We start from the raw sequence: 27,577 nt of genomic DNA on the forward strand, positions 1-27,577 counted from the left end.
ACAGGTTCAAGTACAAGGTTCTTAACATTATAGCTTTAACTAATTCTTACTCACCTGTTGAAGCTCTACACAGTACCTCCTCTAGGAGTTCTTGACCACCCTACCATAGTTTAGGTATTATTTTTCTGTATAGTAAGCAACTCCAAACCTGGAGTTAACATTACCTTTTGAGAAAGAAGTGAAGAAAACTAACTGGTACATGGGTAAAATTTCCTCCTACCTAAGAAGAGTGTAGTGACAGGTGAAGTCTAAGTGTTGTAAAAGGTTTAAAGTTCTATTGCAGTAAAGCTTAAAAAAAGAATGTGCACTTTGAGAGGGAGGGTGGTTTATCATGGTAACGTACAGAAAAGCTGGGAGTCAGAAGACTGAAACTGGCAGTGCCATTCCAAGCATTATTGGGGGTTTGCTCATCCCTACTGCCCAGTCCTTGCTTATCCCTGTTGTGTAGGTAGATGTGTCAGACTGCTGATGCCTGATACCGTTAAACGTTTTAATCACAGTTAAATCCCTTTGCTCACCACACAATGATCGGGCCAAAATTTAGTAGATGATCGTTTGCTTTATAGGAAGAAAAGCTGCTGTTTGTTCTCTTAGTCATTAAATTTATCGTTATAAATGAACAAACTGGATTTATATACCAGTTTTTTCGTGACTTACACTGCATTCACTATGATATGGTACCTTGTAACACTTCTTGGCAGCTACTCAGCCAACTTCTCTGGTGACACTTTCCACCACGACATGCAACTCTTTATGCCTTCTTTGTTCAGATGGCTTGTGCAAACATTTTTCCTCAGGCTTCTAAAAATGTTAATATTTAAATGAGAAGCCCGCGCAACGCGGCATGTGGGATCTTCCCAGACCAGGGCTCGAACCCATGTCCCCTGCACTGGTAGGCGGATTCTTAACCACTGCACCACCAGAGAAGCCCAACATACATGTTTTAATAGTTACTTTTAGTCCATTTTTATAAACCTGTAGAACTTAATTACAGCTGTGCTACATTTATTTTGGATATTTTTCTTGTTTGGGGATTTGTTTTTTGAAGAAGAGTATTATGGATTTCCATGTTATTGTACAATTAATTTATAGAGTTGATTTCTTTGAAATAAATTCTTGCCTAGCTGTAACAACCCTCCTCTTTCCCAAATTAATTTCTACAAAATTGGTTCATGCCAAAGGTTTCTCTATTAAGTATTTGCTATTAAATATGACTGTTTTTCTTTTAAATAGTTTTATTTTAAAGGCAGTACCATTACTCAACAAAATCTCCTACCCTTCCCCAAATGTAAATTGTCTGTTTGGCTGCTGCCGAAGCCCTGCATTGTTTTTTGTTGGAAGTGTGAGCTGAAGGGGACAGACATTCCTACTCCTTAGTGGAAGCACTAAGCTGCAATCTGCCCTTGTTGTGTTATTAATGGCACAATGTTTTCATGTTGTAGATGGCTGAGTGCTAGCAAGGAAAATTCAGGACGATGATGGCTCAGTTTCCCACAGCTATGAATGGTAAGTGGCTTCATGCTTGTGGCAAGAGAAAGAGGTTATGAGATTTTTTTTCTCTGGTAGAGGTTATAAAATTTCCATTTAGATATTTTTCTTAAACTTATAAATGAAAAACTTAAAGTATTCTTGTTGAAAGTATTTAGATAGTTTATTTCAGAACACTGCATGTATCTTCTATTAGAATATTATGCAGTAAATCCCACGGCTCAGTATAAGCATGTTCTGTAGTATCATCTGGAATGTGGTGCTTGCCTTTGAGCAGTTAAGAATAACCTAAACAAACATTGTGTTTAATGCGTAAAACTGGAGGACAAAAAGCTTAGTGCCATAAGTGGAGAATATTAAAGGTGTTTTTGATAGCATGAGATGATTGTAAACTGATTAAATCAGTAAATATTCAATTATTAATATACATATAAAATTGGTTCATTTTCCCTTTTATAAAGGATTATGTATGCCTATACCCAGTTGTTTAATAGGAAACATATTAGAGGAAAATGTTTAGGTAATTTCAATAATAAAAAGTTTTTAAAGTTTTTTTTCCTGATTCTAGCTTTATTTCCCAGATACACATTAATTACCCTTAATAGGTCGTCTTACTGTGTATGTTATTTATAATTGAGAAAATGCATTATTATTATTTTTTTTTTGCGGTGCACGGGCCTCTCACTGTTGTGGCCTCTCCCGTTGCGGAGCACAGGCTCCGGACGCGCAGGCTCAGCAGCCATGGCTCACGGGCCCAGCTGCTCCGCGGCACGTGGGATCTTCCCGGACCGGGACACGAACCCGTGTCCCCTGCATTGGCAGGCGGACTCTCAACCACTGTGCCACCAGGGAAGCCCGAGAAAATGCATTATATTTTTAAAATCACTAAACAAATCAAAGATGCTGAGTTCTTAATTTTGAGGTAAATTTTATTAGCTAATTAAAAATATAAAGAAATAGAGGGTCCGGTCAATAATTCTTTAACACTTGAGTTGAAAACCATAATAGAAAAGAACACTAGAAAGAAAAAAAGAGGAAAAAATCACCAATAATTCCACCACCTTCACAAAGGGATTGTGTTAATGTTACCATCTAGTATTTGATCAATTACATTAAAAAAAAAAAGTGTTCTCACTCATAGGGCAAGATCAGTACATTGTTTTTTTGTTGCTGTTTTTTAAAATAAATAAATTAATTTGTTTTTGCCATTGCTGGGTCTTCGTTGCGGTGCGCAGGATTCACATTGTGGTGGCTTTTCTTGTTGCGGAGTACGGGCTCTAGGCGAGCAGGCTTCAGTAGTTGTGGCATGTGGGCTCAGTAGTTGTAGCTCGTGGGCTCTAGAACACAGGCTCAGTAGTGTGGCGCATGGGCTTAGTTGCTCTGCAGCACGTGGGATCTTCCTGGACCAGGGCTCGAACCCGTGTCCCCTGCATTGGCAGGCGGATTCGGTTTTTTATTTATTTATTTATTACATCTTTATTGGAGTATAATTGCTTTACAATGGTGTGTTAGTTTCTGCTTTATAACAAAGTGAATCAGTTATACATATGTTCCCATATCTCTTCCCTCTTGTGTCTCCCTCCCTCCCACCCCCCCATCCGACCCCTGCAGGCGGTCACAAAGCACCGAGCTGACCTCCCTGGGCTATGCTGCTGCTTCACACTAGCTATCTACCTTACGTTTGGTAGTGTATATATGTCTATGTCTCTCTCGCTTTGTCACAGCTTACCCTTCCCCCTCCCCATATCCTCAAGTCCATTCTCTAGTAGGTCTGTGTCTTTATTCCTGTCTTACCCCTAGGTTCTTCATGACATTTTTTTCCCTTAAATTCCATATATATGTGTTAGCATACGGTATTTGTCTTTCTCTTTCTGACTTACTTCACTCTGTATGACAGATTCTAGGTCTATTCACCTCATTACAAATAGCTCAATTTCGTTTCTTTTTATGACTGAGTAATATTCCATTGTATATATGTGCCACATCTTCATTATCCATTCATCTGGTGATGGACACTTAGGTTGTTTCCATCTCCGGGCTATTGTAAATAGAGCTGCAATGAACATTTTGGTACATGACTCTTTTTGAATTATGGTTTTCTCAGGGTATATGCCCAGTAGTGGGATTGCTGGGTCATATGGTAGTTCTATTTGTAGATTTTTAAGGAACCTCCATACTGTTCTCCACAGTGGCTGTACCAATTCACATTCCCACCAACAGTGCAAGAGTGTTCCCTTTTCTCCACACCCTCTCCAGCATTTATTGTTTCTAGATTTTTTGATGATGGCCATTCTGACTGGTGTGAGATGATATCTCACGGTAGTTTTGATTTCCATTTCCCTAATGATTAATGATGTGGAGCATTCTTTCATGTGTTTGTTGGCAGTCTGTATATCTTCTTTGGAGAAATGTCTGTTTAGGTCTTCTGCCCATTTTTGGATTGGGTTGTTTGTTTTTTTGTTATTAAGCTGCGTGAGCTGCTTGTAAATTTTGGAGATTAATCCTTTGTCAGTTGCTTCATTTGCAAATATTTTCTCCCATTCTGAGGGTTGTCTTTTGGTCTTGTTTATGGTTTCCTTTGCTGTGCAGAAGCTTTGCAGTTTCATTAGGTCCCATTTGTTTATTTTTGTTTTTATTTCCATTTCTCTAGGAGATGGGTCAAAAAGGATCTTGCTGTGATTTATGTCATAGAGAGCTCTGCCTATGTTTTCCTCTAAGAGTTTGATAGTTTCTGGCCTTACATTTAGGTCTTTAATCCATTTTGAGCTTATTTTTGTGTATGGTGTTAGGGAGTGATCTAATCTCATACTTTTACATGTAGCTGTCCAGTTTTCCCAGCACCACTTATTGAAGAGGCTGTCCTTTCTCCACTGTACATTCCTGCCTCCTTTATCAAAGATAAGGTGTCCATATGTGCGTGGGTTTATCTCTGGGCTTTCTATCCTGTTGCATTGTTCTATATTTCTGTTTTTGTGCCAGTACCATACTGTCTTGATTACTGTAGCTTTGTAGTATAGTCTGAAGTCAGGGAGCCTGATTCCTCCAGCTCCGTTTTTCAATTTCAAGATTGCTTTGGCTATTTAGGGTCTTTGGTGTTTCCATACAAATTGTGAAATTTTTTGTTCTATTTCTGTAAGAAATGCCATTGGTAATTTGATAGGGATTGCATTGAATCTGTAGATTGCTTTGGGTAGTATAGTCATTTTCACAGTATTGATTCTTGTAATCCAAGAACATGGTATATCTCTCCATCTATTTGTATCATCTTTAATTTCTTTCCTCAGTGTCTTATAGTTTTCTGCATACAGGTCTTTAGTCTCCCTAGGTAGGTTTATTCCTAGGTATTTTATTCTTTTTTGTTGCAGTGGTAAATGGGAGTGTTTCCTTAACTTCTCTGTCAGATTTTTCATCGTTAGTATATAGGAATGCAAGAGATTTCTGTGCATTAATTTTGTATCCTGTTACTTTACCAAATTCATTGATTAGCTCTAGTAGTTTTCTGGTAGCATCTTTAGGATTCTCTATGTGTAGTATCATGTCCTCTGCAAACAGTGACAGTGTTACTTCTTCTTTTCCAATTTGTATTCCTTTTATTTCTTTTTCTTCTCTGATTGCTGTGGCTAGGACTTCCAAAACTATGTTGAATAATAGTGGCAAGAGTGGACATCCTTGGCTTGTTCCTGATCTTAGAGGAAACGCTTTCAGTTTTTCACCATTGAGAATGATGTTTGCTGTTGGTTTGTCATATATGGCCTTTATTACGTTGAGGTAGGTTCCCTCTATGTCTACTTTCTGGAGAGTTTTTATGATAAATGGGTGTTGAATTTTGTCGGAAGCTTTTTCTGCATCTATTGAGATGATCATAAGGTATTTCTTCTTCAGTTTGTTAATATGGTGTATCACGTTGATTGATTTGTGTATATTGAAGAACCCTTGCATCCCTGGGATAAATCCCACTTGATCGTGGTGTATGATCTTTTTAATGTATTGTTGGATTCTGTTTGCTAGTATTTTGTTGAGGATTTTTGCAACTATATTCTTCAGTGATATTGGTCTGTAATTTTCTTTTTTTGTAGTATCTTTATCTGGTTTTGTTATCAGGGTGATGGTGGCCTCACATAATGAGTTTGGGAGTGTTCCTTCCTCCGCAGTTTTTGGAAGAGTTTGAGAAGGACGGGTGTTAGCTCTTCTCTAAATGTTTGATAGAATTCACCTGTGAAGCCATCTGGTCCTGGACTTTTGTTTGTTGGAAGATTTTCAATCACAGTTTCAATTTCATTACTTGTGATTGGTCTGTTCATATTTTCTATTTCTTCCTGGTGCAGTCTTGGAAGGTTAGACCTTTCTAAGAATTTGTCTGTTTCTTCCAGGTTGTCCATTTTATTGGCATAGAGTTGCTTGTAGTAGTCTCTTAGTATGCTTTGTATTTCTGCGGTGTCTGTTGTAACTTCTCCTTCTTCATTTCTAATTTTATTGATTTGAGTCCTCTCCCTCTTTTTCTTGATGAGTCTGGCTAATGGTTTATCAATTTTGTTTATCTTCTCAAAGAACCAGCTTTTAGTTTTATTGATCTTTGCTATTTTCTTTGTTTCTATTTCATTTATTTCTGCTCTGATCTTTATGATTTCTTTTCTTCTACTAACTTTGGGTTTTGTTTCTTCTTTCTCTAGTTCGTTTAGGTGTAAGGTTAGATTGTTTATTTGAGATTTTTCTTGTTTCTTGAGGTAGGCTTGTATTGCTTTAAACTTCCCTCTTAGAACTACTTTTGCTGCATCTCATAGGTTTTGGATGGCCATGTTTTCATTGTAATTTGTCTCTAGGTATTTTTTGATTTCCTCTTTGATTTCTTCAGTGATCTCTTGGTTATTTAGTAACGTATTGTTTAGCCTCCATGTGTTTGTGTTTTTTACGTTTTTTCCTCTGTAATTGATTTCTAATCTCATAGCGTTGTGGTCAGAAAAGATGCTTGATGTGATTTCAATTTTCTTAAATTTACTGAGGCTTGATTTGTGACCCAAGATGTGACCTGTCCTGGAGAATGTTCCATGCGCACTTGAGAAGAGAGTGTAATCTGCTGTTTTTGGATAGAATGTCCTATAAATATCAATTAAATCTATTTGGTCTATTGTGTCATTTAAAGCTTGTGTTCCCTTATTAATTTTCTGTTTGGATGATCTGTCCATTGGTGTAAGTGAGGTGTTGAAGTCTCCCACTATTGCTGTGTTAACTGTTGATTTCCTCTTTTATAGCTGTTAGCAGTTGCCTTATGTATTGAGGTGCTCCTATGTTGGGTGCATATATATTTATAATTGTTATATCTTCTTCTTGGGTTGATCCCTTCATCATTATGTAGTGTCCTTCCTTGTCTCTTGTAACATTCTTTATTTTAAAGTCTATTTTATCTGATATGAGTATTGCTACTCCAGCTTTCTTTTGATTTCCATTTCCATGGAATATCTTTTTCCATCCCCTCACTTTCAGTCTGTATGTGTCCCTAGGTCTGAAGTGGGTCTCTTGTAGACATCATGTATATGGGTCTTGTTTTTGTATCCATTCAGGAAGCCTGTGTCTTTTGGTTGGAGCATTTAGTCCATTCATGTTTAAGGTAATTATCGATATGTATGTTCCTGTTACCATTTTCTTAATTGTTATGGATTTGTTTTTGTAGGTCCTTTCCTTCTCTTGTGTTTGCCACTTAGAGCAGTTCCTTTATCATTTGTTGTAGAGCTGGTTTGGTGGTGTTGATTTCTCTTAGCTTTTGCTTGTCTGTAAAGCTTTTGGTTTCTCTGTTGAATCTGAATGAGATCCTTGCCGTGTAGAGTAATCTTGGTTGTAGTTTCTTCCCTTTCATCACTTTAAATATATTATGTCACTCCCTTCTGGCTTGTAGAGTTTCTGCTGAGAAATCAGCTGTTAACCTTATGGGAGTTCCCTTGTATGTTGTTGTTTTTCCCTTGTTGCTTTCAATAATTTTTTTTTTGTCGTTAATTTTTGTCAGTTTGATTACTCTGTCTCTCAGCATGTTTCTCCTTGGGTTTATCCTGCCTGTGACTCTCTGCACTTCCTCGACTTGGGTGGCTATTTCCTTTCCCATGTTAGGGAAGTTTTCGACTCTAATCTCTTCAAATGTTTTCTCAGGTCCTTTCTCTCTCTCTTCTCCTTCTGGGACCCCTATAATGCGAATGTTGTTGCATTTAATGTTGTGCCAGAGGTCTCTTAGGCTGTCTTCATTTCTTTTCATTCTTTTTTCTTTATTTTGTTCTGCAGCAGTGAATTCCAGTATTCTGTCTTCCAGGTCATTTATCTGTTCTTCTGCCTCAGTTTTACTGCTATTGATTCCTTCTGGTGTATTTTTCATTTCAGTTATTGTATTATTCATCTCTGTTTGTTTGTTCTTTAATTCTTCTAGGCGTTCATTAATTCTTCTAGGTCTTTGTTAAACATTTCTTGCATCTTCTCGATCTTTGCCTCCATTCCTTTTCCGAGGTCCTGGATCATCTTCACTATCATTATTCTGAAATCTTTTTCTGGAAGGTTGCCTATCTCCACTTCATTTAGTTGTTTTTCTGGGGTTTTGTCTTGTTCCTTCATCTGGTACAAAGTCCTCTGCCTTTTCATCTTGTCTGTCTTTCTGTGAATGTGGTTTTCCTTCCACAGCCTGCAGAATTGTCAGTTTTTTTAAACTTCTGAAGAATTGACAGCTAATGTAGACTGTAGTACTTAGGAGGTACTTATCCTCCTACTTAGTTTATAAAATAGCTGAAGATTGAAGATAATCTTGTATATATCTAATTTAAGTCCAATTCAAGGTTTAAGATCTTATTGAAATAAGCATCCATGTATAGCACAGAGCCTTCAAAAGCAGTGTTTGCTCCTTTAGTAAATTCTCAGTTATTGATTGGGTTAAAATTTTTTCATGCCCAGTACCATTGGAACTTGTCTCTAAGTGCCCTCCCTACACCAGGCTATTTGTCTAAATACTTCTGACATAGTCTTCAAATTTTGCCATGTCTACTTTATCATCCTGAGACTAACCACAGACATTTTAGACTTTTTTGGTTCTTAGAGCTGTGTTGTCTAATATAGTAGCCATTAGCTACATGTGACTATTTAAATTTATATTTACATTAATAAAAAGTAAATTTAAATTAATAAAAGTTAAGTAAAGTAAAAAATTCAGTTGCTTAGTCACACAGCCACATTTCAAGTGCTCAAAGCCATGTATGGCTAGTGACTACTGTGTTGGACAATGCACATACATCTCAGAAAGCTCTGTTGAACAGATATTCTTTTCTTAGTCTGTTTGTTTCGCCTCCCATCTCCTTAACAAAACTAAAAAAGATCATTGCATTGTATTTTTAACCATTTGTGATTTTTACTTCTGATGTCTTCTGCACCAGCAGAATCATCCTTGCCAAAGCCTTCCTTAATCATGGTAGGTTTGCTTTCTGCTTTTCAAAAATTTGATGAAATTTTAAATACACAGGGCATGATATATGAGCCATAAGGTGATAGGCAAGAGGCCACTTCAGGTACATGTTGCTACCATTTGATATTGTAGTGTAATGTGGGTTGTTTCAGCCTCACAATTGTGGAGGTACTAAAGACTGGTTATGTGAGTACGAAGTGCTGAAGCCCATGACAGTGGCTCTGTCTAAAATGTGGAAGAGAGAAGGGAGAAGGAGAGAAAAGCAACAGCTAGTGGCTTTAGGAGGAAAAAAATACCATTTTTAATTTTAGAGCTTTATTACCTTTTTAGAATTTTAGAGCTTGTTACTGTTTTCAACTGTGTAATTAAGAAATTTTTGTTAAGCATTGGAGCTGTAGACTCAGCTGTAGTGTTGTACTGCACATATAACAACCCAAGCATTTATTACTCAGGTCCCTACAGTTGAGACTTCAGTTCTATCTAGACCAGTATTCCAGTTGTGTTTTAGAGATTTAAGTTAGTACTGGGTCAATATGTATCATTTGACTCTTACTTTGAATTGGAGAAATGTACCAGTGAAGACTATTTCTGATATCACTTAATTTTTATAGCATACAAGTGGGATATAACCTTTCTGAATCATGTATGTTCAGAACTATGTGTTAGAATACTGCTGTGCCACTACCCAGCTATGCAGCTTAACCATGTGGAACTTATTTGTGTGTGTGTATGAACATATGCATATGTATATGTATCTATATATGTAAAACAGGGATGACACTACTTATTGCATGGGATCTAGCATACTGTGGATGGTCTGTAAACCTGTATTTTTCCTGCTACATAGACAATAAGAACATATTTGACAGAGCCAGTAGATGAGACTAAGCAACAGAAATCTTTATGAAAATACCACATTCTCAATTTAGTGATGAGTTGGGGGGCAGTGGATAGAATTGTAATAGATTTCTAAGGTGATCATCAGACAATGTAAAAGATTTTAGATTTTTAAGGAAATATTGAAAACATCAACCCCAAAACTTAGGTTTTCCTGCCTTTCTATAAGACTTATGAATAAATGTAGATTAACCTTAGGATATATTTTACTTGAAGTTCAAAATAATAGACTGTTGGCTCTTTAAAAGGTTCTGTTAGTATATATTCTAAATAAGAAACCTAGAATTGGATCAACTATTTTAAAATTGGCTTTGAATTACATATATTTCATAGTTTTCTTATTTCTATGTGACTTTTCCTTTCTGTAAAATTCTAGTACGTTAATAACATGTTTTAATATGGTCATCTTTGGGGAAGTGTTCAAAATTGAAGATTATTTGAATACTACTTAAAAATTATTCTCATATGACTTAGAACATTTTTATTCTGTTAGTAACATTAATCATAATATTTAATCATGATTGTTGTGTGTGACTCTCTTGGCTGGTGGTGTCCCTTAAATATTAGAAAGTCTCTGAGCTCATTTAAGGGGTTCGTTTTATTTTTGTACCACTCGTCCTTACACACATTGGTGCCCTATAAATGTTTGTTGAATGAATGTGCAATACATGAAGGTGTCAAGGTTGCTGGTTGGAGTCACGAAGAACTAAGCAGTAAGCATTATCAGATAGGGTGAGTTGGCCACTGCAAAAACAGGTACCCAAAGAAAGGTGAGGAGATAGTAGTATATAAGAAAGTGTTATAATGTGATAAGGATTGACCCAGATTCCCTTCTGCTGAAACAGACTTCTCTGTAGTCTTAGGATAGCAGTCTGTCACTGCCTGGGGATGATGTATGTTAGAGCAGCTCAAGCTTCCCCAACCAGACGGTTCAGACTTAAAATAGTCGTAAGGTTTCTGACTAAAAGGCCTCACTTTCAGTATTTTCTGGCAAGAGTACCTTTATCACAAGAAAAGCCTGAGAAAGATTTTAATGCTCTGCCTTCTCCTTAATTATGTTGTTCCCTGGGATTGGGTTGAGTAAGGAAACGGATTTATTTAGCACTCTCCATGTGACAGGCATGTGTTAGTTGCTTTATATTTTTGTTTTAAGTTGGGTTTATTGAGATATAATTCACCCCTTTTTAATACAGTTTGATGAGTTTTGACAAATGTATATAGCCATGTAGATTGGGATATGGAACATTTCCATCACCTAAAATTTTCCTTTGTCCCTTCACCTTACCCTTAGCTACTGGCAACCACTGATCAGATTTCTGTCTCTATAGTTTTGTCTTTCCAGAATATTATATAAATGAAATACACAATAGGTAGCCTTTTGTATCTTTGTGGCTTCTTTCACTTAACAGAATACTTTTGTGATTCATCCATGGCGTTGCATATATTTCTCTTTCTTGCCAAGTAGTATTCCATTGTATAAATGTGTTACCACAATTTGTTTACCCATTCATCTGCAAAAGGCATTTGGGTTACTTCCAGGTTTTGGAACTTTAGACATAGTGTCTAAACCTGCTATAACCATCAAATGACAGATTTTTATCTGGAAATAGGTCTTTATTTCTCTTGAGTAAATCCCCAAGGGTTATTGTTGGGGTGTTGTTATGGTAAATGTATATTTAACTTCATAAGAAGTTACCAGACTTTTCCAAATTATCTCTTTGCCTTCCCACCAGCAATGTGTGAGAGTTTTGGTTGCCCAGCATCTTTGCCAGCTTTTTTTTTTTAATTCCAGACATTCTAATAGGCATGTAGTGATATCTTATTGTGGTTTTTGTATTCACTTCCCTGATGATCAGTGTCATTGAACATCTTGTCATATGCTTATTTGCCATCTGTGTATCGTTTGACGTGTCTATTCAGATCTTTTGCGCATTTTTGAAAGCAGGGATTGTCTTCTTATTGAGTCGAATCTGTAGTTCTTTAGATATGCTGCATATGTGTCCTTTATCACATATGTTTTGCAGATATTTCCTCCTAGTCTGTAGCTTGTCTTTTCATTCTCTTAACACTGTCTTTATGAGAGCAGAGGTTTTAGATTTTGATGAAGTTCAATTTATCGAAACATTTTTAATGGTTTGTGCCATTTGTGTCCTAAAAAGTCTTGCCTTAACCAAAGTCACAGAGAGTTTCTTCTTTGCTTTCTTCAGGAAGTTTCATAATTTAGCCCTTACATGTACATTAGATATGATCCATTTAGAGTTAATTTTTGTATATGGTACAAGTTTGAGATTCTTTTTTTTTTAAATGGGTGTCCAGTTCTTTAAGCACAATTTGTTGAAAAGACTATTCTTTCCCCAGTGAATTATCTTGATATTTTTGTTGAAATCAACTGACAACATATCTGTAGGCCTATTTCTTTTTAATTATCATCAAGGTGCAGATTAAGACCCTTAATTAAGCCTGCATGGATTCTAATCCCGCCTTTAACATTTGCCGACTTTGTTACCTTGGACAAATTATTTAATCTCGCCATGCCTCTGTTTTCTCCTCTGAAAAACAGTGATAGTAATAATAGTTACCTCATAGAATTCTTGTGAGACTTAATAGAAACAATACATGTAAAACTCTTAAGAAAAGTACCTGACACATGGTAAGTTTTGTTAAATGTTAGCTATTGTTATTTTGTCAGTCTAATAGATAAAAAATTATATTTAGTGTTTTTTAGTGTGGATATGTTACATATTACGTGTAGTATTTACAACAACCCTGAGGAGTTAGGTAATACTCTTGTTTATAGAGGTGGCAATCAAGGTACAGAGAATGTGAGCATCTTATCTATGTACACTGGGAGACAGTGTAGTGTAGAGAGTTCGGCTACCTAAGTTCTAATCTCAGTTCTGCCACTTGTTAGTTGTGTGACCTTGAGCAAGTTCCTTTACCACGATGAGTTTTGATTTCCTCATCTGTAAAATGCGGGTAATAGTGTAGTACCTTATATATAAGGTAGTGGTGGCAGTCGGTGAGTTACTGTATTTGAAGTCCCTGACTGATAGGGCTCAATAAAGGTGAGTTGCTTCCATCTTTGTAATCCTTTTTGTTGTGGTCATTATTTTTTTTATCATCAGCATCATTTTTCCAAAGTCATACAGTATTAAATCAGTTCTGTAGCCACACTACTTGCCTTCCTAGTCACAGGAATCATGATTGGTTAATTTATTTCATGATAAACTAATAAAGTAGGGGTTTCTTTACCATGTGTATGGTATTTATTTTAAAAGTGTGTAGGTTTAGCTATTTTAGGTCTTTAGTTCTTCAGTACATCTGTTCTTTCCTTCCTCCCCCCCAACCCCCCCAACCCCACCCCCAATGCAAGGCTTATGGGGATCTTAGTTCCCGGACCAGGGACTAAACCAGGGCCACCGCAGTGAAAGCACCAAGTCCTAACCACTGGACTGTGAGGAAATTCCCTGTTTCTTTATTTTTAACTCTAATCTTAAATCTTGTCTTTAAGAGAGGATGTTTATAGATTTTTTTAAAAATCCAGTCATTTAAGGCTTAGAAATATTAAATCCATCTAGTGTTTAAAATTATTTGGGCAGGGCTTCCCTGGTGGCGCAGTGGTTGAGAGTCCGCCTGCCGATGCAGGGGACACGGGTTCGTGCCCCGGTCCGGGAAGATCCCACATGCCGCGGAGCGGCTGGGTCCGTGAGCCATGGCCGCTGAGCCTTCGTGTCCGGAGCCTGTGCTCCGCAACGGGAGAGGCCACAACAGTGAGAGGCCCGCATAGCACAAAAATTAAAAAAAAAATTATAGTGGGCACCTATATTTCAGTGATACGCATTCCTGTAAACAACTTTGTAAGGCAAATTTTTATGGACTACAGTCAGCAAATATGTGTGAGTTTACATACCTAAACATACTTGGTTTCTTATTGGTAGAAGCTGAGTAAACTGAAAAGGTAATCAGAAATGAAGTATAGGTGATTATTAGCCATGTTGAATATATAGCTTTAAAGACCTCCACAGAAAGCTGATATAACTATATGTGAAGGATGGATAACAGAAAGATTTGTAAATGACTCTTGTCTTTCCCCAAGTCCTGATCTTACCTCTCTGCTTTTTCTCTACTCCAGTTTTTCCAGACATTTTTAAGTGTTTGTGCTGGGTACTCTGCCAGTTCTGAGCATAGAAAGATAAACACACAAAGCTCTTGTCCTCCAAGGGCTCATAGTCTGGTAGAACAGATGGATAGCAAACAATTACAGAACCTTTTAAAGTGCTCTATAGAAGCATGGAGAAGTCTCTTGAGAATCTAGAGGAGGAAGCAATTAATTTGACCTGCAGGTGTCAGGGACCTCCTGGAGAAAGTGACACCTGCCCTGGACCTTGAAAGAGAAAGTTTGAAATGGAAGACGCTGATATGAATGGCAATCCAAGTAAAGGAAACATATGTCATGGGATGAGAAAGAGGATGTTATGTATATGGCGTTTGTAAGAATTTACTTTTCTGAGATAGGGATACACTACCAGCATTCTTGTTGTTCTTGGTTTTTGTTTTGTATAGATTTCTTTCTTGTTAAATAGTAAATAATAGTATCACGATTAACATTTTTCTACATATTTTTTATATAATCAGTGTTCAAAAATTTTTTTATTTTTGGCCATGCTGTGCAGCTTGCGGGATCTTAGTTCCCCCACCAGGGATCAAACCTGGGCCCCCTGTGCTAGAAGCATGGAGTCCTAACCACTGGACCACCAGGGAATTCCCCCCCCCCAATGTTTTAAGATACATTATTCCAAGGGAAAATTTGGTTACTCTGACATGTAAAAGAGACACATATTTTTATATTCAAATGTCAATTTATATGTATCTTCTTTACATTTTGTTGCTGGTCTTTTTTTTTTTTTTTTTTTTTTTTTTTTGCGGTACGCGGGCCTTTCACTGTTGTGGCCTCTCCCGTTGCGGAGCACAGGCTCCAGACGCACAGGCTCAGCAGCCATGGCTCACGGGCCCAGCCGCTCCACAGCACGTGGGATCTTCCTGGACCGGGGCATGAACCCGTGTCCCCTGCATCGGCAGGCAGACTCTCAACCACTGCGCCACCAGGGAAGCCCCTGCTGGTCATTTTTAAATTACAAAAATAATACTGCTAAAGTAAAATAAATATCAAAGTAGTCAGGGAGGCAATGTGGTGTAATAGTTAAGAGCAGAAACTTTGGGCTTATACTCTAAAGTACAGGAAGATTCTAGCTAAAAACTAAATCAGCTATATGGTGTTAGGCCAGTTATTTAACTTCCCTAGCTTTGTTTTTTTCGTCTGTCACTTCTGTAAACCTTGTTCACGGAACTGTTGTAAAAATTAAACGTAATATTAATATGCTTAGCATGGTTGCTGGTATAAAGTAATAGTAAATAGTAGTTGCTTCTTCTACTAAGTACTACTGTTACTCTGCTAATGTTGTTGGACTTTAAAAGCAAATGATAAGAGAGGGAAGGTTGTTTCTCTGAGATGGTCAAGAGTTGAGAGAACAGTAGGGTAAAGGGGATTAAAAAAAGATCTGTGTATATCTCTATGAGAAAAAGTAAGATGAGATTAACTCATCTTTTAACAGGATAGAATTGCAAGATGCCTGTGGCATCCTTAGGAGAAAGAGACCACATAATTCACTTTGACAGCCACCGGTTGTTGCCTTTGGACAGCATTATTTGCTAGTTGTCCTGAGTTGGCTGGAAGGGTAGAGGTGGAGCAGAATATTCTGCAGAGTGATAGAAAGAAGAGGAGGCAAGGTGCAAACCTGATTTGTATAGGACAGTGTTTCCCCACCCTGGCTGCACAAAAGAATTACCTGGAGAGCTTTTTAAAAATTGTGGAGCTTGTGCCTCATTCCCCAGAGATTCTGCTTTACTTGGTCTGCTGGAATAGCTTTTTTTCTCCTAAAGCTCCCCAGGTGATTCAGCCAGGGTTTGCATATCTCTGGTGTAGGACATTGGCTAGTCAAGTATTGCCTGCTACATACTTTATACTTTTGAAATCACCTTTACATACACCATTCTTACAACAAGTCCTAGGTAAGGAAACAAAGGGTGAGGAAGTTTAAAGGCCTGCTCAAGTCACAAAACTGGTTAGCACACAGGAGCAGAATCTCCACTGTGTTCCTTTATGCTCCACTGCTGCCATTTAGCTATGAAAGGAAGAGGGTGGAGATGTATTTGGGGGTAGTGAGTTGAGACTGGATCTCATGTTCAGAGCAAATGGAAAGGATCATAAAATCATTGTTTGTTTTTCATGGCTTAAGAGACCCTCAGACATTTTCAGATTTAGTAGACCATTGTCTGTTTTAACACCTCTGGTAACAAAAGAGTAATTTCTGGTGGGGTTGATTCCCTCTTCATACAGTCCTAACTTTCTTCAAAATGGTGGTCCTTTTCCTAATTCATGTATGGAAGGCAAATAACCACTTCGTATTCTGCATAACAACTTGTAGAAACACTTAGAGTTGCTACCATGTCTTCTTTAATCTTTTTTTTAAACTGAAGTATAGTTGATTTACAATGTTGTGATAGTTTCTGGTGTACAACAGAGTGATTCAGTTATACATATATATATACATATTCTTTTTCATTATGGTTTATTACAGAATATTGAATATAGTTCCCTGTGCTATACAGTAGGACCTTGTTGTTTATTTTATATATAGTAGTTTGTATCTGCTAATCCCAAACTCCTAGTTTATCTCTCTCCCACCCTCTTTCCCCTTTGGTAACCATAAGTTTGTTTCCTGTTTCTGTTTCGTAAATAAGTTCATTTGTGTCATATTTTAGATTCCACATATAAGTGATATCATATGGTATTTGTCTTTCTCTTTCTGACTTACTTCACTTAGTATGATCATCTCTAGGTCCATCCATGTTGCTGCAAATGGCATTATTTCATTCTTTTTAATGGCTGAGTAGTATTCCCCTGTGTATACATACCACATCTTCTCTATCCATTCATCTCTCAGTGGACCTTTAGGTTGCTTCCATGTCTTGGCTGTTGTAAGTAGTGCTGCTATGAACATTGGGGTGCGTGTATCTTTTCGAATTATAGTTTTATATGGATATATGCCCAGGAGTGGGATTGCTGGATCATATGGCAACTCTATTTTCAATTTTTTAAGGAACCTCCATATTGTTTTCCATAGTGGCTGCACTAATTTACATTCCTATCAAGAGTGTAGAAGGGTTCCCTTATCTCCACATCCTCTCCAGCATTTATTTGTAGACTTTTTAATGATGGCCATTCTGACCAGTGTGAGGTGGTACCTCATTGTAGGTTTTTGATTTGCATTTCTCTAATAGTTAGCAATGTTGAGCATCTTTTCATGTGCCTATTGGCCATCTGTATGTCTTCTTTGGAGAAATGCCTATTTAGGTCTTCTGCCCATTTTTTGATTGGGTTATTTTTTATTACTGTATTGTATAAGCTGTTTGTATACTTTGGAAATGAAGCCCTTGTCATTTGTATCATTTGCAAATATTTTCTCCCAGTCCATAGGTTGTCTTTTCATTTTGTTTATGGTTTCCTTTGCTGTGCAAAAGCTTGTAAGTTTGACGAACTTATGGTTACCAGGGGGGATTGGTGGGAGGGAGGGATGGTTAGGGAGTTTGGGATTGACATGTACACACTACTATATTTAAAATGGGTAACCAACAAGGACCTACTGTATAGCACAGGGAACTCTGCTCAATATTACGTAACAACCTAAATGAGAAAAGAATTTGCAGAAGAATAGATACATGTATTTGTATAACTGAATCTCTGTACTGTACACCTGAAACTAACACAACATTGTTAATCAACTATACTCCAATATAAAATAAAGAGTTTTTAAAAAGCTTATAAGTTTGATTAGGTCCCATTTGTTTATTTTTGCTTTTACTTCTATTGCCTTGGGAGACTGACCTAAGAAAATACTGGTACAATTTATTTCAGAGAATGTTTTGCCTATGTTCTCTTCTAGGATTTTTATGGTGTCATCTTATATTTAAGTATTTAAGCAATTTGGAGTTTATTTTTGTGTGTGGTGTGAGGGTGTGTTCTAACTTCATTGATTTACATGCGGCTGTCCAGCTTTCCCAGCACCACTTGCTGAAGAGACTATCTTTTCTCCATTGTATATTCTTGCCTCCTTTGTCGAAGATTAATTGACCATAGGTGTGTGTCTATTTCTGGGCTATTCTGTTCTGTTGATCTGTGTGTCTGTTTTTGTGCCAATACCACACTGTTTTGATTACTGTAGCTTTGTAGTATTGTCTAAAGTCTGGGAGGGTTATGCCTCCAGCTTTGTTCTCTTTCCTCCGGATTGCTTTGGCAATTCTTGGTATTCTATGGTTCCATATAAATTTTAGGATTATTTGTTCTAGTTCTGTGGAAAATATCATGGGTAATTTGATCCCTGTCACCTTAAATCTGTAGATTGCTTTGGGTAGTATGGCCATTTTAACAACGTTAATTCTTCCAATCTAAGAGCATGGCATATCTTTCCATTTCTTTGAATCATCTTCAGTTTCCTTTATCATTGTTTTAGTTCTCAGCATATAAGCCTTTCACCTCCTTCGTCAGGTTTATCCATAAGTATTTTTGTATTTTAGTGTGATTTTTAAAAGGGGTATTTTTTTTTTTTTTTTACTTTTTCTTCCTTAACCTTTGATTATTCAGGCTTAATATCTTTAGTTCCTTAATTGCCTCATAGAATATTTCTAGGCCTCTCATACCACCTTCTTCTCTGGAGCTGCTTTGTTGTTCCTATTGAAATATGCACTCATAACTAAGTCTTGTTTCAAGATAGTGATTTAATTCTATGTTATTGGCCTTTCTCTTCCTGGATCCTATTTAAATTATCAAAGAGAACATAAAAAAAAAAATCCAAGGTAGCTTTAGGAAATCCCGTCACCGTCGGTGTACCAAAAACTTTGCAAGTTTCTAGAAATTATGAAGCAGATTAGATTGGATTCAACATAGGCATGGGACAGTCATGTTTGATAAATAAATGGACTGATGTTTTCAGTAGAGCTGTTGAGTAAAGGGGGCTGGAATGCAGGGTGGAACATGGGACTGATGGCAAATTGAAGGATTTCTATGGCTCCAATGAAGTTGGAGCCGTTCTCCACAGAATTTAACCTCAAACTTTATGGATGCAAACAGTACTCTAAGTAGGGCATTTGTTACAGAAATAAGATAAAATTTCAATGAACTACCAAAAGACAAGTGAGGGCCAGCATGTTGGTCTGGAATGACTGGGGGCCATAGACACAATGGGAGTTTATACTTACAAGCTGGTTCCTGTGGGCATTAACTGGGTGCTCATGAGAAAGATGGAGGCTGTGCAAGAGACCAGAAAGAGCCCCCACCTCAGTTGCAGGCAGCTGTAGGCAGACAAACATGAAATACCATGCATTTCCTTGCATCTTTTTTTCCTATTAAAAACCTTAAGCCACTGAGAGTGGGTCAGTTAAAGACTCACCCCAAAGACACAGGCAGAGACACATTGCTGCTGGGGTAAGAGTAGAAGAAAAACCTGTCTACCCCTGAGCGTGGGGGAAGGAAACCTTGTGTCTAAGACTCTATACCAATACCAAGCAGAGGTATTACTCCTACTACTGCTGGTGGAGCAGCAGGAAAGTGCTTCCCAAGACCAATCACAGATACAAGGAGAAGTTTGGATGCCCCAGGGTGGAGGGGCAGGAACAGAGAAATCCATACCCCTGGGACTCAGGTGCACATGGCCTGCCTGAGACTGAGAATGGATGAGGATCAGATGGTAGTGAAAGCCATCTGGTTGGGGATGGCAGACTCAGAGTCACATAAATTTTAAGGTGCTTCCAGCAGTTTAGGAGAGCCACACCAGCGCATTGTCCTTAGGGAAGAAGACTCCAGGGCCAGTTCTGAAAGAGAAAAGGTCATGCTTCTCCCACTCCCATACCTCTTGGGGTCTAAGGTATGTCTCTTCAGATGCCTGCTCGTTGCTCTCCACTGCCAAAAGATCTCGGTGTTCCATTTAGCTATAACTTCACTATCTTCTAGTGATCTAGAAGTGTTAGGTGCAAGAGGGACAGGGACATTTTTGTAAACCCTAACCAGAGTTAACTTTGACTCCTCTAGGTCCCTTTTTAGCTGAGCTGCCACCTGGAGGATGCACCAACCAGCTAAGAGGCGATGATGATCCCTTTCTTAGGGACAGCACATTCAGTGGCCAAACTGTCTGAGTTTAAGGAGTAAGGTGAACCAGGAGGAGGTTATGGAAGCAGAGTCAGACATCATCAGTGCATTGTTGAACAGCTTTTCTGATAAATGATTCATTAGCGTCAGTGCAAATAGTCTAGAAAGCTAAAAACATGACACAGATTACTTTCAAGGGCCGCAGTAGTATGGACATGAGGGGCTGATTGGTAACCTGAAAAAGTGTCAGCAGCTTGAGGAACCACCAGTAGCCCTAGGGGGAGATCAAAAGTTTGATGTAGTCCATCTGCCAAGAGCCAAAAAAGGGCAGTGCCCTGTGCAGTGAGACCTCCCAGACAGGAATCATTAAGTCTGGCATGCAGTGGTATCCTCTGCATCAGAAACACAGAGTCAGACTTAATCGGAAGCTTGATTTCAGTCTAAATTAGAGAATGGGCTCTTGCCATGGGTAGCTACATTAAGTGACCCAGACCATTCAATTAGCAATTAAAATTTGTTTTCAGTTTGCAGCCCCAAAGAGGCTACCTTTAATCTGTCAGTTGTAATTTTCCAAGTGGCAAACCAAACAGCTGGTCCACTGGCAACAGCCCAAGAATCTGAGTTCTGCCCACTGAAGAGAATGCTGTGTCTCCTTTTGGTTCTGCATAGCTCTGAGGCTGAACAGTCATGGCAGCCCAGTGGACACTGTCAGCTTCAGCTTCTATAAACCATTAGTGAACCAGGCTGAGGCATTTCAGGGAACCTCATTGATCCAGTAGCTTTGCTTCAGATAGTGGAGTAGGAATAAAGTTTCCCCTCAGAGGATTGGCTGCCACTTTTTCATATAAAGCCAAAATGCCATTGGGGCAAGGCTGCCCTGTATTCTTGAATATACCATTTCCATTTGGCAAGCAAGGCTTTTGGGGGTCCTTCTTACCTTGTTAGTTGTGGAATTTAAGTTTGACCCACCCCCAAATGGGACTATCAGGCCAGAGAGTCACTAGGCCTGCCTAGATCAAGCAGACCCATCTGGAGGCTGTTTCCCTTTGCCAAAGGCTCCACTTGGCAGAATCCTCAGTAACAAAGATTTGTGCTGTTTCCAGTACCCAGAGTCTAATTGTGTTGGGGTTCACCAGCTAGTCCTGCTGGTGGAGCTATTTAGTTTAGCCAGTAGTAGTATATCAGTGTTAATTTATGTGTTTTGACAAATGTGCTGTGGTTATGTAAATTGTTAACATAGTGGATATTGGATGAAGGATATACAGAAACTCCGTACTATCTTTGCAACTTTCCTGTAAATCTAAAAGTATTTCAAATTGAAAAATTACTTTAAAAAGTACCAGATGGGGCTTCCCTGGTGGCGCAGTGGTTGAGAGTCCGCCTGCCAATGCAGGGGACACGAGTTCATGCCCCGGTCCGGGAAGATTCCCCCATGCTGCAGAGTGGCTGGGCCCGTGAGCCATGGCCGCTGAGCCTGTGCTCCGCAACGGGAGAGGCCACAACAGTGAGAGGCCTGCGTACTGCAAACTTTCCCACACTCACGTGGTGCTTTAGCTATTAGTCTACTCAGTGCAGTTGCAGTGTCTTGAACATGCCTTGACTTCTCATGCTACGCCCTTTTTGTATGAAATGCCCTTATCCCACCTCTTCACATGGCAAAATTAAAGCCAAGCTTCAAGGCTGTGCCTTGGTCTTACCTTTCCTGTTAGCTCATCATTGATGCTTCTGACTCAGTACTAGCACAGCTTTTTTTTTTTTTTCGGTACACGGGCCTCTCACTGCTGTGGCCTCTCCCGTTGCGGAGCACAGGCTCAGCGGCCATGGCTCACAGGCCCAGCCGCTCCGTGGCATGTGGGATCCTCCCGGACCGGGGCACAAACCCGTGTCCCCTGCATTGGCACGCGGACTCTCAACCACTGCGCCACCAGGGAAGCCCTAGCACAGCTTTTTGTATGTATTTCTGCTTAGGATGCTTCACAGGTTAACATTGTAAATGCTGGTAGTCATCTTCTAGAGTAAGAGTTCCTTGAGGATGGGAATAATACTTTATTCATCTTTTCATTTCCAGTATTTAGCTTGTTGCCCACTTCCAGTGAGTCGTACACAGTAATTGTTCAAGTAGATGTTAACTGGGTGAGTGAGTGAAAAGCGTTAGGGCCATGCTATGTATGGTTATGATAGAGCTTTCCTCTTTGTGTCACTTCAGTATTAAGTACTGTCATTAAATGGATATTTGTGATTCTTGTTTACATTTTGGAATTGTATTTAAGTATTCTCGTGTATACATTATAAAATCTTTTTCTTTCATTTATGTTTTAGGAGGGCCAAACATGTGGGCTATTACCTCTGAAGAACGGACTAAGCATGACAAGCAGTTTGATAACCTCAAACCCTCAGGAGGTTACATAACAGGTTTGTGTTTATATTTTATTTGTAAATTATGCTCCTTTTCATGTAGTATCTTATAATTAGTTTTAATTTGACTGCCATCAATTTGTATTATTTAATGATAAAATTCATATCAATCAGAATTGTAGAATTTTTTTAAAATGTGACTTTCTTATTTTACCCGGAACCATCTTAATTTGTTGTCTTTGGATTTGGCATAATAGAAGATCTTTTCCTGATCCTAAACTTTAATTGTCCAGTTTCACATTTTAACCTTATATCTAGAAAGTTTTCCATTTATTTCTCAAGGTAGTTGAGACTTTTTTCCCTAAGCAAATTTATTAATGTGTTCTTAATATGTTGTGCCAGTTACTAGTATAATGATCAGTATTACTAAAACCTAGTAGAAATATATATATCAGATCAGTTTTCTTGAAAATAATCTAGAATTTTTTTTTCTGGAATCTGTTTTCCTAACATTTAGCCCTCTGTCTTTGGGAGGCTTTATAAGCTATAGCCCTTGTTTTGCAAGAAGTCCCCCAGAACCAAAAGAGGATTAATTTAGGTGTGTCTTTCAAATTTTTTTCTATAAGTGAAACTTTCTTTTCTATGCTAAAGCACCTTAGGGCTTTATTTACAGTAGTAGTAAATATAATGGCTAATATTTAACAAATCTGTACTGTATTTCAGGTACTATACTAAATGCACTATCTCCTTTAACCTTCACAACAAGCCGGTGACGTTGCCCTGTCGTTGTCTGTATTTAAAGATGATAGAACTGAGACTTTGAGGTGTTCTGTAACTTGCCAAGAGATGGTTGGTGGTGATCTGGGCTTGGAAACCTTTCAGTCTGACTTTGGAGTCCATCCTCTTAAACATTATAGTTTAATGTTATTTGCACTGCAGTAATAAAAACTACCTTACCTGGTATCCGGGTTGGGATTTGATTACCCTACTTACAAGGTAATAATTTGGTCTGTTACTGTCTCATGGATGCTGGCAGAAGACCCAGAATTCCTGAGTCAGAGACCAAGGACACTCTTTCTAATGGCACAGCTGGTAGCATGAGCACCGGCATATTTCTGTCCATTTCCCTCGTCCCCTGAGTCACATAGGGGCCAGGCAGAGGGGCCAGAAGGATGCTGCACATGCGGTGGTTGTGTTATAGAAGAGGAACACTGGGCTTCAGGGAACGCACCATTTTTCAGCAAGCAGAAAGCAAGCTTATTCTTTGTCCCAGAGGGAAACATTACCTCATCCTTCAAGACAGCTCACTGCAAACCCAATTCTGAGACATGATCCAGGTAAAGAGCAGTTAGGATCTTACGTTCTTGGCATACACAGCAGTACATATCAGACACCCATGAGGAGTGTCTTTCCCAAACCTTGTATTTTTTTTAATTAGAGCTCTTCTAGGGAATAGTGTTTTTAACTATAAATTTTATTAGATAGGTGTATTATCAAATAAGACCCTACTTATGAGGAAAAACTAAGATGAATAATGTAATCTTTCATCACTGATTAATGCATATATAACTTCAGTTGTGACATTTTTGTTTTAAAACGTCTAAGTCTTATTAAAGTAATATAAATAATTTTTCTTTAATAATTGTAATTAGGGACTTCCTTGGTGGCGCAGTGGTTAAGAATCCTCCTGCCAATGCAGGGGACACGGGTTCGAGCCCTGGTCTGGGAAGATCCCCCATGCCACGGAGCAGCTAAGCCCGGGCATCACAACTACTGAGCCTCCACTCTAGAGCCCATGCTCTAGAGCCCGCGAGCCACAGTTTCTGAGCCTGTGTGCCACAATTACTGAAGCCCGCACGCCTAGAGCCCGTGCTCCGCAGTAAGAGAAGCCACCGCAATGAGAAGCCCACGCGCCACAAAGAAGAGTAGCCCCCGCTTGCTGCAACTACAGAAAGCCCACGTGCAGCAAAGAAGACCAGTGCAGCTAATCAATCAATCAACAGTCAATTTATAAAAAATAATAATTGTAATTAAAATAAATCAATAACATTGTTGTTATTGGCCATTATTATTATTCAGAGGCATCAAAGTAATTCCATTTACTAATACGCTGTTTGATTTTTTTTTATTGTCTTCAGGTGACCAAGCACGTACCTTTTTCTTACAGTCAGGCCTGCCAGCTCCTGTTTTAGCTGAAATATGGTAAAATGTTTTCTTTTGTAGATGAGCTTAACTTTCTGGTAGTCTGACTTTGTTCTGTTTTTAATACTTAGTGTTAACATAAAGTTGTTTTTACTTGTAGTCTGTTGTTAATAAGAGGATTTCTGGGCTTCCCTGGTGGCGCAGTGGTTGAGGGTCCGCCTGCCAATGCAGGGGACACAGGATCGTGCCCCAGTCCGGGAATATCCCACATGCCGCAGAGCGGCTGGGCCTGTGAGCCATGGCTGCAGAGCCTGCACGTCCGGAGCCTGTGCTCCGCAGCAGGAGAGGCCACAACAGTGAGAGGCCCACGTACCGCAAAAAATTAAAATAAGAGTATTTCTTCAGCTTTTTAGAAAATAAATTTTATTGAGTAAATGACTAAAAGTCAATTGGGGTTTTGTTCTATAGGATAAATTTCTAATTTCCTTAGAATTTCTAAGGAAAGGAAATTTCTAAGTGTTCTTCTATTAAAAAAAACACTTCTTTACAATTTGGCAAGAGTCTTGATCTTCATTCTGTTATTTTGTAGTTGTTTCATTTATTTCATCATCTATAAACCCAAAATTAGCCCTCCCTTCCCTTATTCCTACCTTAAAGAAATTGTTCTTTATAATATCTAAGGTTTGGGGTTTTTAATGTATTTACAATAAACATCAACCCCTACTCCATCCTTCTTTCCATTCAGAATATCCCCATGCCTGGCAGAGTGCCAGGCACATAGCAAGCATTCAGTAAATACTTGAACAAATGAATAAATTGTTTACAGTGGTTATACTCTTGTATAATTTCTTTCCATCTGCACTGGTGGAATTCATCCCAAAGGTATCTAGATACTATATAGACTGATAGTATTTTATTAGATACTATCTTTGGTCAGTGTATATTAATGTACAGGTTTCAGCTTTTTGTTATACACATACACATATTTAATTAAGTGATGATCTACATGTAAATGCTATGTCATTGTTTCCATTTTATCATCCTCCTCGAAAGTAATGTTGACCCTGAATAACAATATGTCACCCTCCAAACTAAGTAGCAGATGCATTAGTTTGATCTGCTGTCAGGTTCTGTGAGGAGGGCCCTGTTCCATCCTGAATAAAAGAGTGACTTTGAGCTCTTAAAATCAGGGGAGCTCAATACATCAAAACAAAACAAATCTACCGCCCTCATTGTCCTTTTAGGGCTTTGTCAGACCTGAACAAGGATGGGAAGATGGATCAGCAAGAGTTCTCCATAGCTATGAAACTCATCAAACTAAAGCTTCAAGGCCAACAGTTGCCCGTGGTTCTTCCCCCTATTATGAAACAACCTCCTATGTTCTCTCCATTAATTTCTGCTCGTTTTGGTATGTGTTTATTAATTTAATTAGATGCATTTGATAGTTAAACTTGATTCCTAGGCATAATATTTGAGAATCAGAAAAGGATTTGTTGGCATAAAATGACAGTCCCCAGACTCCAGGTTAACTTTCATGTCTGAGACTAGAAATGTTAAGTTCGCTGTCATAGCTAGGGAGTCCATGTGTCCCAGTTTTCCAGGGACAGTTGTGATTATGCCTGTTGTCCTGGCATCTAGTCTGGTTAGTGTTCCCTTTCATAATTCCCAGTTGGATGATAAATTATATGATCCTGCTAGTTATAGCTGAGCCTAAATACTATTCTTAATTAGTTTCCTCTATACTCTGTATGCATAACAAAACTGTGAACAATTTAAACTCGAAATGGTTTCATTTGGGGGGTAATTTAAAGTTATACATAGTAGACATTTCTTTAAAGGTTAATTAGCCAGCTAAATTTAGGGCTAAAAGTTGGAGACTTCGTGCTATTTAATTTGCATATTCATCAGAGGTAACTAGTTTTCCATTAATTTTGATTAGCCATTTTCCTATTATTTGTGAGAAGCACTCATTGGAACAGAACATTCAATTAGATATCTCTATGTATCAGAAACATGTTCTTCCACTCTAGATGTTAGACCTTAAAATACTAAATTCTTTCACTATTGCAGTGAATTCTAGAGATAATATCAAATCCTTGTGTAACCATATTTATATAGTGTACTTCATATTCTGCAGTTAGTAAACAAATGAGTCATCACTTTGTTCCTTTTAAAGAATTGTCCTTGAATCCATATGTATTGTGTTACGTATAAGAAAAGTGAAACGTGTGGCATGCTTTCTTCTTGCACATAGTGTGTGTGCAAAAATGGTTCTCTTAAAGTATGCAGTATTTAGAACATCCTTTACAGGGGAGGGGAGAGTTTGGGGAGTGAGTGAGTGTGTGTGTGTGTGTGTTAACTCAACAGCACTGTATTTATTATCCCTACACAAAACCCCACATTTGATCAGGTAATACATTCTCTCATTGAGGATACTAATATTTAGTTGGAAAAGGCTCTTTAGTTTTATTCATGATACTAGAAGAGAATTTTTAACTCCTTAGTAGGCATTCGCTTAGTTCACACAGGTCAGAATATTGATATTAAAAGCAGTAGCTTACCTCCTGCACTGTACTGGGTCCAAGCTGCTTTAGTGAACTTTTTAAAACTAGTTTGCCAGCAGTGTTTCTGTAACATAGCAGTTGCTCACTGTACTGTGAACTTGTTTTCTGTCATGTGTTTTATAATTGGTTTAGCAGCACTGGGGAATGTGTTCTGTTTTGTCCTTAGGAATGGGAAGCATGCCCAATCTGTCCCTTCCTCAGTCATTGCCTCCGGTCGCACACATAGCAACTCCCTTGTCCTCTGCGACTTCAGGGACCACCCGTCCTCCCCTAATGATGCCTGCTCCCCTAGTGCCTTCTGTTAGCACTTCATCATTACCAAATGGAACCGCCAGTCTCATTCAGCCTTTATCCATTCCTTATTCTTCTTCAAGTAAGTGCTTTGTTTCTGATGACTCGGTATTTTATTATGAAGAAACTGTTATATTTGCATCGCAATAGATAGATTTCCTTCATACTTTGTGAAATTGTTTGGTATGAACCTTTTTCTTTTTTCATTTT

At 38.4% G+C, this 27,577-nt stretch overlaps 1 protein-coding gene across 18 annotated transcripts in view; it reads left to right on the top strand.

Annotated features, from left to right (window-relative positions):
- ITSN2 (intersectin 2) overlaps window positions 1-27,577 on the top strand; it is a 160,841-nt gene that overhangs the window by 25,436 nt on the left and 107,828 nt on the right. For 13 of the 18 annotated variants that reach the window (XR_016395308.1, XM_089922440.1, XM_089922436.1 and 10 more), the window contains exons 2-6: window positions 1,443-1,506; window positions 22,335-22,427; window positions 24,509-24,572; window positions 25,757-25,920; window positions 27,243-27,449. Coding sequence is in view for 17 of the 18 variants with exons in the window: in XM_089922440.1 (XP_089778566.1) it covers window positions 1,476-1,506; window positions 22,335-22,427; window positions 24,509-24,572; window positions 25,757-25,920; window positions 27,243-27,449 (559 nt within the window). In the remaining variant the exon portion in view is untranslated. Of the gene's footprint in view, window positions 1-1,442; window positions 1,507-22,334; window positions 22,428-23,093; window positions 23,708-24,508; window positions 24,573-25,756; window positions 25,921-27,242; window positions 27,450-27,577 lie in introns of those variants that run through there. The other 5 variants (XM_089922443.1, XM_022574325.3, XM_089922446.1 and 2 more) reach the window with 4 other exon arrangements.

Source organism: Delphinapterus leucas, chromosome 13 (genome assembly GCF_059928025.1).
Source record: "Delphinapterus leucas isolate spDelLeu-1000000601 "Yukka" chromosome 13, BTC_Dleu_Yukka2, whole genome shotgun sequence".
NCBI lineage: Eukaryota > Metazoa > Chordata > Mammalia > Artiodactyla > Monodontidae > Delphinapterus > Delphinapterus leucas.